This window comes from Gracilinanus agilis, chromosome 2 (assembly GCF_016433145.1).
Source record: "Gracilinanus agilis isolate LMUSP501 chromosome 2, AgileGrace, whole genome shotgun sequence".
Classification (NCBI taxonomy): Eukaryota; Metazoa; Chordata; class Mammalia; order Didelphimorphia; family Didelphidae; genus Gracilinanus; species Gracilinanus agilis.
The window spans coordinates 335146337-335160711 of NC_058131.1; the positions used below are offsets into that span (position 1 = coordinate 335146337).

General features: G+C 42.2%; 1 protein-coding gene across 1 annotated transcript in view; it reads left to right on the forward strand.

Moving 5' to 3' along the window:
• Positions 1-12727, forward strand: part of TM9SF4 (transmembrane 9 superfamily member 4) — a 59938-nt gene extending 47211 nt beyond the window's left edge. The window contains exons 14-18 of the mRNA XM_044664296.1: positions 4922-5097; positions 6358-6421; positions 8812-8931; positions 9461-9550; positions 10506-12727. Of these exons, the coding sequence (XP_044520231.1) occupies positions 4922-5097; positions 6358-6421; positions 8812-8931; positions 9461-9550; positions 10506-10655 (600 nt within the window). The 3' untranslated portion in view covers positions 10656-12727. The remainder of the gene's footprint in view (positions 1-4921; positions 5098-6357; positions 6422-8811; positions 8932-9460; positions 9551-10505) is intronic.
• Positions 12728-14375: the final 1648 nt, after the last annotated feature.

Below are 14375 nucleotides of genomic sequence, written 5' to 3' on the forward strand. Positions count from 1 at the left end.
AGGCAATGGGGGTCAAGTGACTTGCCCAGGGTCACACAGCTGGGAAGTGTCTGAGGCCGGATTTGAACCTAAGACCTCCCATCTCTAGGCCTGGCTCTCAATCCACTGAGCTACCCAGCTGCCCCCTACCCCATCACTTTTTTTTTTAACCCTCACCTTCTGTCTTAGAATCAATACTATATATTAGTTCTAAGGCAGAAGAGTGGTAAGGGTAGGTAATGGGGGGTTAAGTGACACAGCTAGGAAATATCTGAGGTCATATTTGAACCTAGTACCTCCTATCTCTAGGCCTGGCTCTCAATCCACTGAGCCACCCAGCTGTTTTCTCCCCCACCCCCTACCCCAATCACTCACTTCCCTTCATAGCCTTTCTTGCATGTAATCCTTTTCTCTACTCACATAGCTACTACTTTAGCCTTTATCACCTCTCACCTAAATTATATAATTAATAATCTCCTAATTAGTATCTTGGCCTCAAGCTTCTCACCATTCCAGGCCCTCCTAAACACTACTAAGATAGAGATCTGACCATGTGATTCCCTTCCTCAACTCCAGTAGCTTCCCATTGCTTCTAGAATTAACTATAAATCCCTCTGTTTAGCTTTTCGAGCACTGCACCACCTAGACCCAGGCTGTCTTTTTAGCCTCATTGGTCATTTCAGCTGCCTTCTTTGATTCCACCAGAATGGCCTTCTTTCTGCTCGTTCCTCATTCCTGATAACCCTGTACCAGCCTGCCCCTCCCCACGTGCTTGGAATGTACTCCTTTGCTTCTATTTCAGTGTTCTTGTCTTCCTTTAAGGACTTAGCTGGAGCATGATGTTCCTTATGAACTTTTTCCTTATCTCTCAAGTCACTATTTCCTTCCTTCCCAAACCACCTTGTATTTAGCTACTTTGTATATATTTGTATTCGTTCACTTTCATGCTCTATGCATTTGTGTATGTACTTTTTATCTCTCCTCTTAGTAATGTAAACCTTTTGTGAATTGTTTCATTCTTTGTACTTGTATCCCCAGGTAACAGGCACTTAATAAATTCTCATTGATTGATTGGTTATTCCCTGGCCATAGGAACTCAACTGCTTATTTTCCAAACTTTATCATTTTACTTTGCAGAAGGCTCAGAGCCAGGTTTGGAGATAGAAGGTCCTGGGTTCAAATTTGGCCTCAGATATTTCCTAGTTATGTAATCCTGGACAAGTCACTTAATCCCAGTTGCCTAGCCCTTACCTACCTTGGAATCAATACTTGATTCTAAGACAGAAGGTAGGGATTTAAAAAAGAAAAAAGAAAAGAAAAGGCTCAAAGATATATATCTCACCAAGCCCACCATATTCCTTTTGGCTACTACAAAATCTACAATGACTTGGTAATCTCTCAAGATTATATTTGTTTCTACTTTTTGATCAAAACCTTTCTTATTTGATGACATGACTAAAAGTTCAATCAGCAATGTGCTAGTTTAATGGAATTTGAGTTCTAGTAAAGATCCAAGGAATTACAGTCTCATAGTATTTCTTGACTCATTGCTAGTTTGGGGATCTTTATCAAGAACTCTTCCATTCCCATTCACTTGGCTGGGTAGTTAGTAACATATAACCATAACATTATTATTTGTTTTTCCTTTTTCTTTTTCTTTTTATACAAACCCAAATGCTCTATTGTGTTTCTTTTTTTAAACCTATATCTTCTGTCCTAGTATCCATTCCAAGACAGAAGAATGGCAAGGGCCAAGCTAATAGAGTTAAATGACTTACTTGGTGTCACACAGCTAGGAAGTGTCTGAAGTCAGATTTGAACCCAGGACTTCCCAGCTCCAGGCCTGGCTCTCTATCTACTGTGCTTCTTAAGGTTTATAGATTTCCACACAGTTCTCTGGAAACATAACATATATAGAGAACTTTATGATCTGCAAAATGTTTTGTGAAGCAAATGTTGCAAGTATTCTCATTCCCATATATTAGTATTTTAACTTGCAATCATTAACTTCTTAGCTTGTCATGCAGCTAGTAAGGAAAGACCTTCATTCACATCCTAGTTCCAAAACCTCCAGGTGTAGCACCATTTCCATATACTACGCTGTCTCAGTTTAGTATCATCTGTGCCACCGTCCCTCTTATCAATTCTAAATATAACATTTTCTTTTCCATTTAAGTATTGGTTCCAAGGCAGAAGAGGGGTAAGGGCTAGGTAAAGGGGTTAAGTGACTTGCCCAGGGTCATACAACTAGTAAGTGAGGCCAGATTTAAACCAAGGATGTCCAGTCTCTAGGCCTGGCTCTCTATCCACTGAGCCCCTAGCTGCCCCATAGCAAAAATTTTATTAAACACTGTGGTCAATTAAAGCTTAGATAAAGCACAGAACTCTTGCCTCCAAAGAGGAAACACTCACTCCAGATATGGGAGGTAGCCTGTGTGTGCAAGGAGAGCAGAGGGGGAATGTTATATATAAGAAACATCAGATGAGATAGTTGGACTAGAAGGCAAAAGTTATAAAGGAGAGGGTGTGCACTAAAGCCTGGAAAGGATGGCCTGAGCCAGACTGAGAAGAGCTTTTAAAAGCCAATCAAGAATCTGAATTTTGTTTTAAAAAAACAAAAACCCTTGCCTTCTGACTTAGAATCAGTAGTGTGTATTGTTCCAAGGCATAAGAGTGATAAGGACTAGGCAGTGGGGGGTTAAGTGACTTGCCCAGGGTCACACAGCTGGGAAGTGTCTGAGGTCAGATTTGAACCCAGGACCTCCCGTCTCTAGCCCTGGTTCTCTATCCACTGAACTACCAACTGCCTTTGCATTTTATTCTCAAGGCAAAAAGGAACCATTGGATGGAGTCTTTTGAGCAGACAGGTGCTTTAGGAATATCAATTTGGCAATTATTTAGAGAATGGAATGGAGAAGGGAGCGACAATAGGCAGACTGACCAATTATGGGACTATCGCAATAGTCTAGATGAGAAGAGGGCCTAAACTAGTGTCGTAGCCATGTGAGTGGAGGAAAGGAGATGGAAATGAATGAGAGGTATGGTGTGGTATAGAAACAAGAAGACATGGCAATTGCTTGGCTATGAGGGTCGAAGAAGGGCAAAGTTAATATGGCTGAGGTTGTAAACCCTGAGACAATGGAGTGCCCTCAAAAAATAGGAACGTTTGGAAAAGGAGAACATGGGGAAGGGGATAGATAATTACTTTTATTTCAAACATAATGATTTCAAGATGCCTCTGGGACATTCTGTTGGTAACATCTAGTAAGCAACTGAGACTAGAACTATAAAACTAGATCTGGAATTCTACACAGAGGCTACAGATGAGTTCATGAGAGCTGATGCCTGTTTAGAGAGTTTCAAGGGCACAGGTGAATCCCTCAGCAGTCCAGGCATAGGGGATGGGATAAAGATAAGCAAAGGAGACTGAGGAGGAGTAGCCACAGAAGAAAAAGAAGAAAAACCAAGTGAGAGGTGTGTTACTAAAACTCGGGGAGGAAAGGATCAACCTGGGATTCATGAACTTTTTATAAAATGCATTATTGGTTTCCTTTGTAATCCTATCTTTTTTTTATTTTGTTCATTTAAAAGCATTATTCTGAGACTGCCAAAAGGGTCCATGATACAAAAATAGTTGAGACCTTGGTTTAGGTTGGTTAATAGTATTAAATGTTACAGAAAATCAAGAAGACTGAGAAAAGGCCATTGGATTTGGCAGTTAATTCTTGAACATCGATATTTAACTAAACTATTCAATTTTTCTATTGTTGTTTCTGTTGTAAAATCCAAACCTTTCACTGGAAAAAAGGTATGGCACTCCTACTTATGCCTCATGGTTCTATTTCCTGCTCAGATTTTCATAGTCGCTAAAGACCTTTCCAGGTTTCTCTTACAGTAAGCATCACTAAATCACTGGACGTGGCCAGTCATTATGTTTCATTAGGCTCAACAGGTTCCCCATCCCATCACAAAATTCAGCAGACAGGATTTTAGCATTTCTACCATTTATCCATATCAAGTATATGGACGGCTGCTTTGCTTCTGTATTCTTCAGTAGGGAGTTACTAAGCACCATACTTGTCCTTTATCCCTGAAACCAGTAACTGATTTCCTAGCAAGCCTATCCTGGTGCTTCTGGATAATCCTTCTTTTTCTCTTGGTTCCTGCCTTTCACCGGGAGGCTCCAGATATGTCCTTTGTGGGGAGTATCTCCTGTTCACTGTGTAGCTCCTCTTGGGTGGGATCTGAACAGATTCATGAGATGAATTGAGTGATTCAGGTTTCCTTGGATGTCAGAGAGGAGAGAGTCCTTTTTTTCTCTAAGTGAGAGTTAATCTGTTGTTTTTCTTCCCTTCCTTCTCTTTATCATTCTATTCACCAATCTCCAGACCCTCATAAATCTTGTATTACTGAGCTTCTTTCTTAAATTTTCTTTTCTTTTTTTTTAAATCTTCCACCTTGGAATCAATACTGTGTATTGGTTCCAAGGCAGAAGAGTGGTATGGGCTAGGGTGGGGGTTAAGTGACTTGCCCAACGTCACACAGCTAGGACGTTCTTAAATTGTTTCTTGAATGTTATCTGGGAACTTTCTATTCCCCCTCCTGAAGTCCTTCTGCCTTTTCATCTAAAAGGTAGAGAAGGGTGTATTTCACACATTTTGCCTTCCCCAGTTGATTTCCTCTGGCAGGAAGACAGACATTACAGTTCCACTAAGTCACTGAGTGAGTTTAAAAGTTAAGGCTTATAGCTCCCCCTGTGAATTCCCACTGCTTAGTGCAATGGCAAACTCACCTCTTCTTCTTGATGCTGTGCTCCAAGAATTTTGTTTTTATGAAACTTCAGATATTCTGTGTTCCTTAAGCTAACATTAGACAGATTAGGCAAGCAATGACCTTCATAGACTCTTAGAAATCATTCATGTCCTGGATCCAATGTTTCCAGGTGCCATTCCCTACGATGGTGGCCCTGCTGTGCATGTGGTTTGGGATCTCTCTGCCACTGGTATACCTGGGCTATTACTTTGGATTCCGCAAGCAGCCTTATGATAACCCCGTGCGCACCAACCAGATCCCCCGGCAGATCCCTGAGCAGCGCTGGTACATGAACAGATTCGTGGGGTGAGTTGGTGCCTGTGGGTTCCTTGGGTGGCAGAGGGGAGAATGCCCTTTCTTTCTTCTGAGTCAGAGTTTTCTGTTCTTCAAAAGGGGAAAAGAAGTAGGCCCTTGGGAAGAACTAGCAGGCATCTTGGGTAGGGCAGCCTCTCTGCTAGACCAAAGCTCATTTACCATTTGGTCCTTTGCATCATCATCATCATAGTTCCCACTGAGGTATTGCTATGCTTTCCTTAAAAGAGTTCTGTGGATTAGGTAATGTATTAATGCCCATTTTACAGATAAAGGAACTAAAGTCCACATGGCTCCTCAGGGGAAGAGTCACATGGCTAGTATCGGTATAATCGGTACTCAATGTCTGGCTTTGCAACTCTAAATCCAGTGTTCTTTCCACTACACCATATTGACTTTCATTGTGTTATTATGATAGTGGGTATCCTTTTCCAAAGCTCTCCCCACATTCTTCTAGAGCTATTCTCAGAAATAAGCAAAGCTTCCTTTTGGGGGCAGTTAGGTAGCACAATGGATAATGCACCGGGTCTGGAGTCAGGAGGTCCTGGATTCAAATCTGGCCTCAAACACTAGCTTTGTGACCCTGGGCAAGTCACTTAATTCCAATTGTAGCCCTTGCTGCTTTTCCATTTTAAAATAAGAATTTAAAAAAAAAAAAAAGAAGCAACAAAGCTGTCTAGTACCCAAAGACCTCAACAAAAAAGACTCTTCCTCTCTGTCCCACCCTTCTATCAATCTAGTAGAAAAAGTGCTGGCATCTGGTTTCAAGCCATACCTCCACCACTGATTCACTGTACATAACCTTAGTGAAATCCCTTCACTGTTCTCAACCTCCATTTCCTCATGTATAAAATGACTTCATTATTGCCTCACATAGGAGAAAGAGAGAATATTGTATACATTGTCTGGTAAGGTCATCTTATTAGTCATTTTTGCTGAACCGTTTTTTCTTTGTCGTTCTGAAGGGGGTAGTAAAGATGAAATGGTTTTGATGCAAAGTCTAAAGGTTTCAATAAAACATTTTTTAAAACTCAAATTTAATAAAATAAAACGAGTATGATACACCTATCTTTACCCCATAGTGCAGAGGGGAGAGGTCTATGTGATGATGGGTATGAGTGTGGTTTGAAAACATCCCCCCCCTTGCAGGTATGAGGAACCATCATGATCCATTGTGAAAAGCCAAGTGGTCTTGTTTTCCTATGTTACCTAATGCTTTCTGCCCTTTCTTCTTCTCTTCCTTTTCCCATGTAGTATCCTAATGGCTGGGATCCTACCCTTTGGAGCCATGTTCATTGAACTCTTCTTCATCTTTAGTGTGAGTATCCCCTCTCCTGCACACACATATTTATGCACACCCCTCTGGGCCCTGCACTTTATCAATAGGCTGAGAGAAGAATGTCCACTCTGTGATGCCTCTGGTCTCATATGATTTGCTTCTTGTCTTACATGCCACAGGAGAGGCTTGAGCTATCATTGTTCTGGCAGCTAAGGCGTGACTTAGAAAACCACAAATTATACCACTTCATACCTGTCAGATTGACCAATATGACAGTAAAAGAAAGTGATAAATGTTGGAGGGAATGTAGCAAAATTGGGGCACTAATGCATTGCTGGTAAGTCATGAATTTATCCGACCATTCTGGAGAGCAATTTGGAACTATGCCCAAAGGGCTATAGAACAATGCATACCTCTTGATCCAATAATACCACTACTAGGGTCTGTATCCCAGAGATATTTAAAAAAAAAAAAAAAAAGGACCTGCTTATACAAAAATATTTATTGCTGTGTTTTTTATGGTGGCAAAAAATTGGAAACTAAAGGGGATGGTTGAACAAATTGTGGTATATGATGGTGATGGAATACTATCATGCTATAAGGAATGATGAACAGGAGGATTTCAGAAAGAGCAGGAAAGACCTCCATGAACTGATGCAGAGTGAAATAAGCAGAACCAGGAGAACATTATACACAGCAACAGCAATATTATGGAATGATCAAATGTAATAGACTTTGCTACTAACAACAGTACAATGATCCAGGACAACTCTGAGAGACTTATGACAAAGAATGCCATCCACCTCCAGAGAAAGAACTATTGGAGTCAGAATGCAGATGGAAGCGCACAATTTATCACTTGTTCATTGGGGTTTATGTTTTGGAGTTTTGGTTTTATAATTCAGTTATAAAAGTGAATAGTATGGAAATATGTTTTGTGTGATAATACATGTATAACCCAGATTGAATTGCTTGCCAGCTCTGGAAGGGAGGCGAGAAGAAGGGAGGGAGACCATTTGGATCATATAACTTCAGAAAACTTATATGGAAACTTATTTTAAAAAATTTTTATATTTTTTTTAATTTATTTTTTTTATTAAACCCTTACCTTCCGTCTTGGAGTCAATACCGTTTATTGGCTCCAAGGCAGAAGAGTGGTAAGGGTAGGCAATGGGGGTCAAGTGACTTGCCCAGGGTCACACAGCTGGGAAGTGTCTGAGGCTGGATTTGAACCTAGGACCTCCCGTCTCTAGGCCTGACTCTCAATCCCCTGAGCTACCCAGCTGCCCCCCTTATTAAAATTAAAAAAAAAAAATAAAGATACATTTTTTTTTAAAGGTAATCTCAGAGAGGAAGGCTTTAAGAGCTAGGGTTAGGGGAGGGCATATGAAAGGCCATATGAAGACAGTGCTTCATTTGAGTCTTAAAGCCAACCAAGAATTTTTTTTTTTTTTTATCCTGGGACTCCATTCTAGGAGCATAGGGCCACAACCAGTAGGCAATGGGACACACAGTCGCTCAGGGTCACCCAGCTGGGAAGTGTCTGAGCCCGGATTTGAACCTAGGACCTTTCGTCTCTAGGCCTGGCTCTCAATCCACTGAGCTAGCCCAGCTGCCCCTACTTTAGGTTGCAGTTTCGTTAGCAGATGTAGTTTTTACAGGGTGGGGTTGCTAGCCCCACGCCCAACCCTCCTCCTTTTTTCATCCGGACTAGGGACCGTCCTTGGCCCAGGAGTGGTAAGGGTGGGCAGTAGGGGTCAAGTGACTTGCCCAAGGTCACACAGCTGGAAGTGTCCGAGGCCGGACTTGAACCTAGGACCTCCAGTCTCTAGGCCTGGCTCTCAATCCACTGAGCCACTCAGCTGCCCCTCCAACCAAGAATAGTATAGTCATATCTTTGGGAGGCATAAAAAACAACACAACGAAAGTCCATTTGACTGAGAAACAGAAAATCTGAGTTTGATTCCCTATTCTAACATTTACTAGCTGTGTATTGAGAAATGCAAATTGGGAATTGTATTTAATCAGCATTATCAAACTTGATTTTTAGCGGAGGTCTGCTATGAATTATTAAACTTAATTAAACTAAAAAAAGTCACAAATTAACATTATGTTTTATTGTATATTTTGTTATTAAACATTCCCAGTTATATTTTAATCTAGTTCAGGCCAGATTTGCTGGCCCACGGGTCAGGAGTTTGACACTGTTAGGCTATCTGTAAGGCTAGACCAAGGCCACCATCAGTAACTCTCAGGGCATGTAGGGTTGCTTAATTATCTACATTGTGAAAACTCATGTATGGCCCCCAGATCCTGCCCCTAGAATAGGGGAAGCTTGAGACATTTTCCTCTGAAACCAGGGCAGGACAACAGAAAGAAGAGAGAACTGGAATAGGCAGGTTGCCTGAACATTTCTCCATTGTGTGCAGGCAATCTGGGAGAATCAGTTCTACTATCTCTTCGGCTTTTTGTTCCTCGTATTTATCATCTTGGTCGTGTCCTGCTCCCAGATCAGCATTGTCATGGTGTACTTCCAGCTCTGTGCCGAGGTAAGTGAGAGTGAAGTAAAGGAGCTGGCACCTGACTTAGTGTGGACCAAGAGAAAGGAAGGAAGGAATCTAGAACAAATCAGGACAGAATTGATTAGAAGCAGTCCAACTGTTCTCAAGTGAAAGGATGGCCTTTAGTAATCCTAGAACCAGAGAACATCAGAGTTGAATGGCTCTCAAAACATAGAATACTGGAAACAAAAGGGACCTTAGAATATAAGGCATAGAAAACACTTTGGCTATAAACATTTTTAGAAGAGAGAATGTTGGTTTTGGAAGATCCTTTGGAACATAGAATATCAGAGAGAATATGAAGGGACCTTAGAATATTTAGGCCTCTCAGGCATATACCTTGTTTTCAGTATTGTGTCCTACCAGAGGAATGAGCCAAATGATATACTATCCCATCCCCTCAACAAATTAAACTCAGGGATTTTAGAACTATATAGTCAGCTTGGAAGGTAGGGGAAGGAGGGTCTGGCTAGAGTCAGCAATTTTGATTCTCTCTCTTTTTTTCCCTCCTGCTCAGGATTATCGCTGGTGGTGGAGGAATTTCCTAGTTTCTGGAGGCTCTGCTTTCTACGTCCTAATTTATGCCATTTTTTACTTCGTTAATAAGGTATTGGTTACATATTGGAGGCCACCTTCATCTCCCATCCCTTAGCAAAAGGACATGGTGATAGGGGATTAGGAAGAGTCAGATTTCTGAATCTTGATAGCTCACATGCCTGGAAGGATATCCAGCTCTCCTTCCTCCTATTACAGTCTGTTCCTACCCCTAAAAGAAAGACTCAAGTTCTATCATCATGAGAGGGTGAGAACTAATTTCTTCAGGACCTAAGTTCTTAGCTTTTTCAGCTCTTAGTAAACAAACAAATGGACAAATAAATAATAATAGCTAGCATTCAGATTTTTACATATGTTTATTTCATTTGACCCAGCAACCATATGGGATGGGTCCTTTTATTATCTTTATTTTACAGATGAGGAAACTGAGGCTAAGAGACTTACCCAGGGTGACACATCCAATAAGCATCTGAGACAGGATTTTAATTTGGGTCTTCATGACTTCCAGTCTAATACTGAAAACCTTATGCCTCTTGGCTACCCTGAGTCTCAGTGGTTTTGAGAGGAGAGCTTCTCTATGGGTCCTCTTCTTCATGATAATGCTATAAAACTTTTAAGGGGCTAGGTTGGGCGGACAAAGATTTCTTCACCAAATTTAACAAATATTACAAAAACTAAGGTTCTTCAAGTGTGTAAGAAGCGAGTAGGGAGCCCAAGATTCTGCCCTAGTCAGTTTCCAACACCCATGAGACCTGCAACCAGTCATTTCATTTCTCTCAGTTTCCTTATTCGTAAAATGAGGATAATGCTTTTACCACCTGACTTATAGTATTGCTTCAAGAAAAAGTTTTAAATCTCAAAGTGCTAAAGAAATGTGAGCTTGGAGATCCAACCCCTTGACTCCCTGGTACCAGAACTCCCTAGCCTGCCTGCTTCCCCTCTTGTGCAGCCTACGCCCTGGGCAATTCTCATGAGGCCTTAATTCTGCTTGTCTCCCCTGCCTCTAGCTGGACATCGTCGAATTCATTCCCTCCCTGCTGTACTTCGGCTACACAGCCCTCATGGTCCTGTCCTTCTGGCTGCTCACTGGCACTATTGGCTTCTATGCAGCCTACATGTTTGTCCGGAAAATCTATGCAGCAGTGAAGATAGACTGAACATGAAATTTGCTTGGCACTAAGGGAGAGACCTGTGCATTTTGTGCCAGGAAGGAAAGCGGATTCCTTTTCCTGGTCTCCGAAGGAAACCAACCAATGGGGATTGATGAGTGAAATAAAATAACTCCTGGTCATTTGGAATGTAATTTTTGGCACAGTGTTCATGGATCCTGGGGCTACTTAGGGTGGGAGGGACATGTAGATAAATCTTGCATTTTATCATATTATTCCAGTTCTTTGGGGGACTTTTAAAAATTTTTTCTAAAACTAAGAAATACCCCTTCATTCATAATTCTTTGGCCCCTTTATTTTTCTTTGCTCAATTTTACACAAATGGACTTGGGGTAGAAACAGAAGGAGTCTCCAGGACACTGAGTTTGAGACACCAGAACTCTAGCTTTGGGGAGAGCCTTTTCATCTGCAGTCCTCAGAAACCATCAGGAAGAGGATATCTTGAAACACCCAGGGCATTTTTGAAGCTGCTCTTCATCCTATCCAGCATAAACCCCATTTGGCGGGGTTCTCCCCATCATCCTCTGGTTGTATTCTCTGTATTCTTGACTGCATTTCCCACCCAGAAGATGGGTCATTCTGTCTCCCCCAGCAGCAAGTGCCCTCTGCCTCCATCTTTTGCCCAACCAGCTTCCTCCTTTCTCCTCCCCAGGCTGGGACCCTGCATGTTCAGAGACAGAGCAAGACAGGGAAGAGCTTGGTGATAACCCTCCACAACAACTAAAACTCAAGCCTTGTCCTGTGACCAGACAGAGGAAAGTCAAAGAGTTGAGCAGCAGTACCCATGATAGAAGGGGGGAAAAGCGCAAATGCCGGAATTACAACATTCTCTGGACAGCAGGGATCTCTCCATCTTAGGGACTGGATGGGAGGAAGAGAGGCCCTCACATAAAGCAATCAGTGTTTCTGTGGTGCCAAGAAACATGTGACTGAGCAGTGAGCCTTCCTGAGTTCTATGGGAGGAGAAGACTTTGTTGGGTAGGTGGGGAGGCTACGAGTCCATTTCCCCACCTCATCCTCACTTAGGAGTCATCTCCATTATTCAGAAGAATAATGCTGCACTTTTACATATGTTTTGGTAGCTGTTCTCACTACTGTTTTTAGGCCCTCGAGTTCTCTTGTGGACTGGACAAGAAAGACCACTGGAGCCCTTGTTTCAGCTCATTATGGTGGCAGGTTGGCTGAGGAAGAGGAAAAGGCCTTCCTTCAGGACAGATCAGTCTACAGCCTGTATCTCACTACCAGCTTCTCTCTTCCAGGTCCCCATTCCATCCATCCCCAGGCTTCAGAGCCAAGTCTGAATTCCCACCTTCCTCCTTTGGAAGTTATATACCCACACAGACACTAAGTCTAAATAAAATGAAGAGCAGTAAAGAAGGGAGGTGAGTTTGAGTCTTCCCCAAATATCAGTGCAAGGAAGGGAAGCCCTTCCCCACCTTTCTTCTTTACAGCATGCAAGGTGTTTTGATAAGACAGTGACCTTAATCATTCTCACGGACCTCATAAGAATAGTTCTGTTTCTGCCCTGACCAATTTCCCCCACTGTTACATTGTGAGAGGCCAAGCCCATACCAGAATTAATACCTGGATGGGGTGTATTTGCAATTTTTCTCTTGCCCTATTTCCTTCTCACTGGTTCCCACCACAGAACAAAGCTCAGGGTTGTTTGTAAATGGCTGATTGATTTAACTCCTATTTTGAGAGAGAAGTGAGGTACTGCCCCCCTCTAATTTCTCCCAGCCCCCCCACCAGCTAAAACCATTGAACCTACTTTACAATCTTGCCTAATAGCCCTTTGGGGTTACTTTGTAACACCAAAGTTGGATCAGCCAAGAATCAAGATGGGAAAGGGGAACCATGGGACAATCATTAACTGTGATTTGGAATCTTTAGTTCATTTAGATTTGGGATATTCTCTCTAAGAGATGATGTTGGGATGGACTCCTCATGGAGAAGTTCAATCCATCATATGTTTTTCTGACTTTTTTTATGGTTTTTAATTTTTAATTAATATGTGTATCTTTTTGTCCTGTTGTAAATAAATATGACATTGTCCTGTTGTTTTGGCTCCTGGGTCCTGTGTAAGTATTGTGGCATCTTCTCTTTCTTCACATGCTGGGGTAGGGCAAGCTCCCCAAAGCTAGTGGGCAAGGACAAATTAATTTTCTGTAATGCCAGGTCAGTGCTGCTTCTCCCCACAGACATGAAAGTTCACCTTGTTCACCAAGTTTGTCTAGTGGTCTTACTCAGTCCCTCATGCCATGCCATCTGTGAACCAGGCAACACCAGGAGGAGGCAAGAGTATGACTGTTGGGAGTCAGAGGGCCTGAGGGCAGAGCTGCTTGGCCCCTTCCTGCACGTCAGCTTCCTTGGCAGTAAAAGGAGAGCATTGGGTTAGATCCTTGAGTCTGTGAGCCAAGCTCTTGGAGAGTTCTAGTGTGAAAGGCAAAAGGTTGGGGCTCACAAAATCACAGCTCTTGAGCTGGAAGAATCTTTAAGAGAGCTAATCAACCCCTTCATTTTAGAGATGAGAAAACTGAAGCCCCCAAAATTGAAGTGACTTGTCCAGAGGTCACACAAGGCAGCAAGTAGGAGAGCAAGCCACTGACCCCTCTGGTTCCAGATCCAGGCTTTTTTCTTCTGCACCAAGTTCAGAACCATAGGCAAAAGCTTCAGCTTTCTCGTCTGTAAAGTGGCAATAATCATACTTGCTTCCTAGCCTTCGAGTGCCATAAGAATATGGTTGGTTTTGTCCTGTGACTAGTAGGCTGAGAACTGAACTAGGTGTCATAACACTGGTCTCAGATCTGCCATTAATGTGCTTTGAAGAGCAAGTCTCTCTTCTATCTTACTCCTCACCACTGTGTCACTCTGCTGCCTGTGTTTTAAAAATCAGACTGGACAGAATTATATTTACGTTCCTTCCAGTTTTAAGATCCAGATGTTCTAATCAATGAGTTCAACCCCCTCATTTTTTTGAGGTAGGTAAGGGAAACAGATCCAGAAAGGGTCATATATTTAGAGATAAAGGGGACCTTAGAAACCAGGCCAACCCTCTCATTTTACAGATGAAGAAACTGAGACACAGATGAGGGAAGTGACTTGTCCAGGATCAACAACTAATGTCTGAGGTAGGATTGAACCCAGATCTTCTTGGAACCCCACCCCCACCCCAGTGCCCTATCCAATATCCATGCTCTCTCCCTCCATCGTCGGAGGTGTCTGCCTCTCAGGGAATCTTACCTCCATTTTATCTGATCTTCGGCCATATCTCAGAAGTTTCCCTCACACTTGAGTGTGTGAGGTCAGCAACCTCCTGAACTATATAAGTACTGTCCCTGCTCAGGACCACCATGAGATATGAATTAAAATCACTTTAGTGACACGTCAAAACCAGTGGAAATGTGCATCGGCCATGGGTGGGGGGAGTGCGGGGGGTGAAGGGGAAAGTAGGAGCATGAATCATGTAACGATGTTAAAAATGAATATTAATAAATGTTTAAGATTTTTTTAAAAAAACTACACAGACATCAAAAAAAAATCACTTTAGGAATTCCTTAAAAGCAAAACCAATGCCATTTTCTTAACTACATCCAATGAAGTCATATTAAGGTGTCTCCCTCCCTCATCTGTGTATTGTGCTCTAAAGGAGTAGGTCCCTTAAAAACAACAACATCACCTATTTCTCTCTAGTTTATTCTTTAGAAC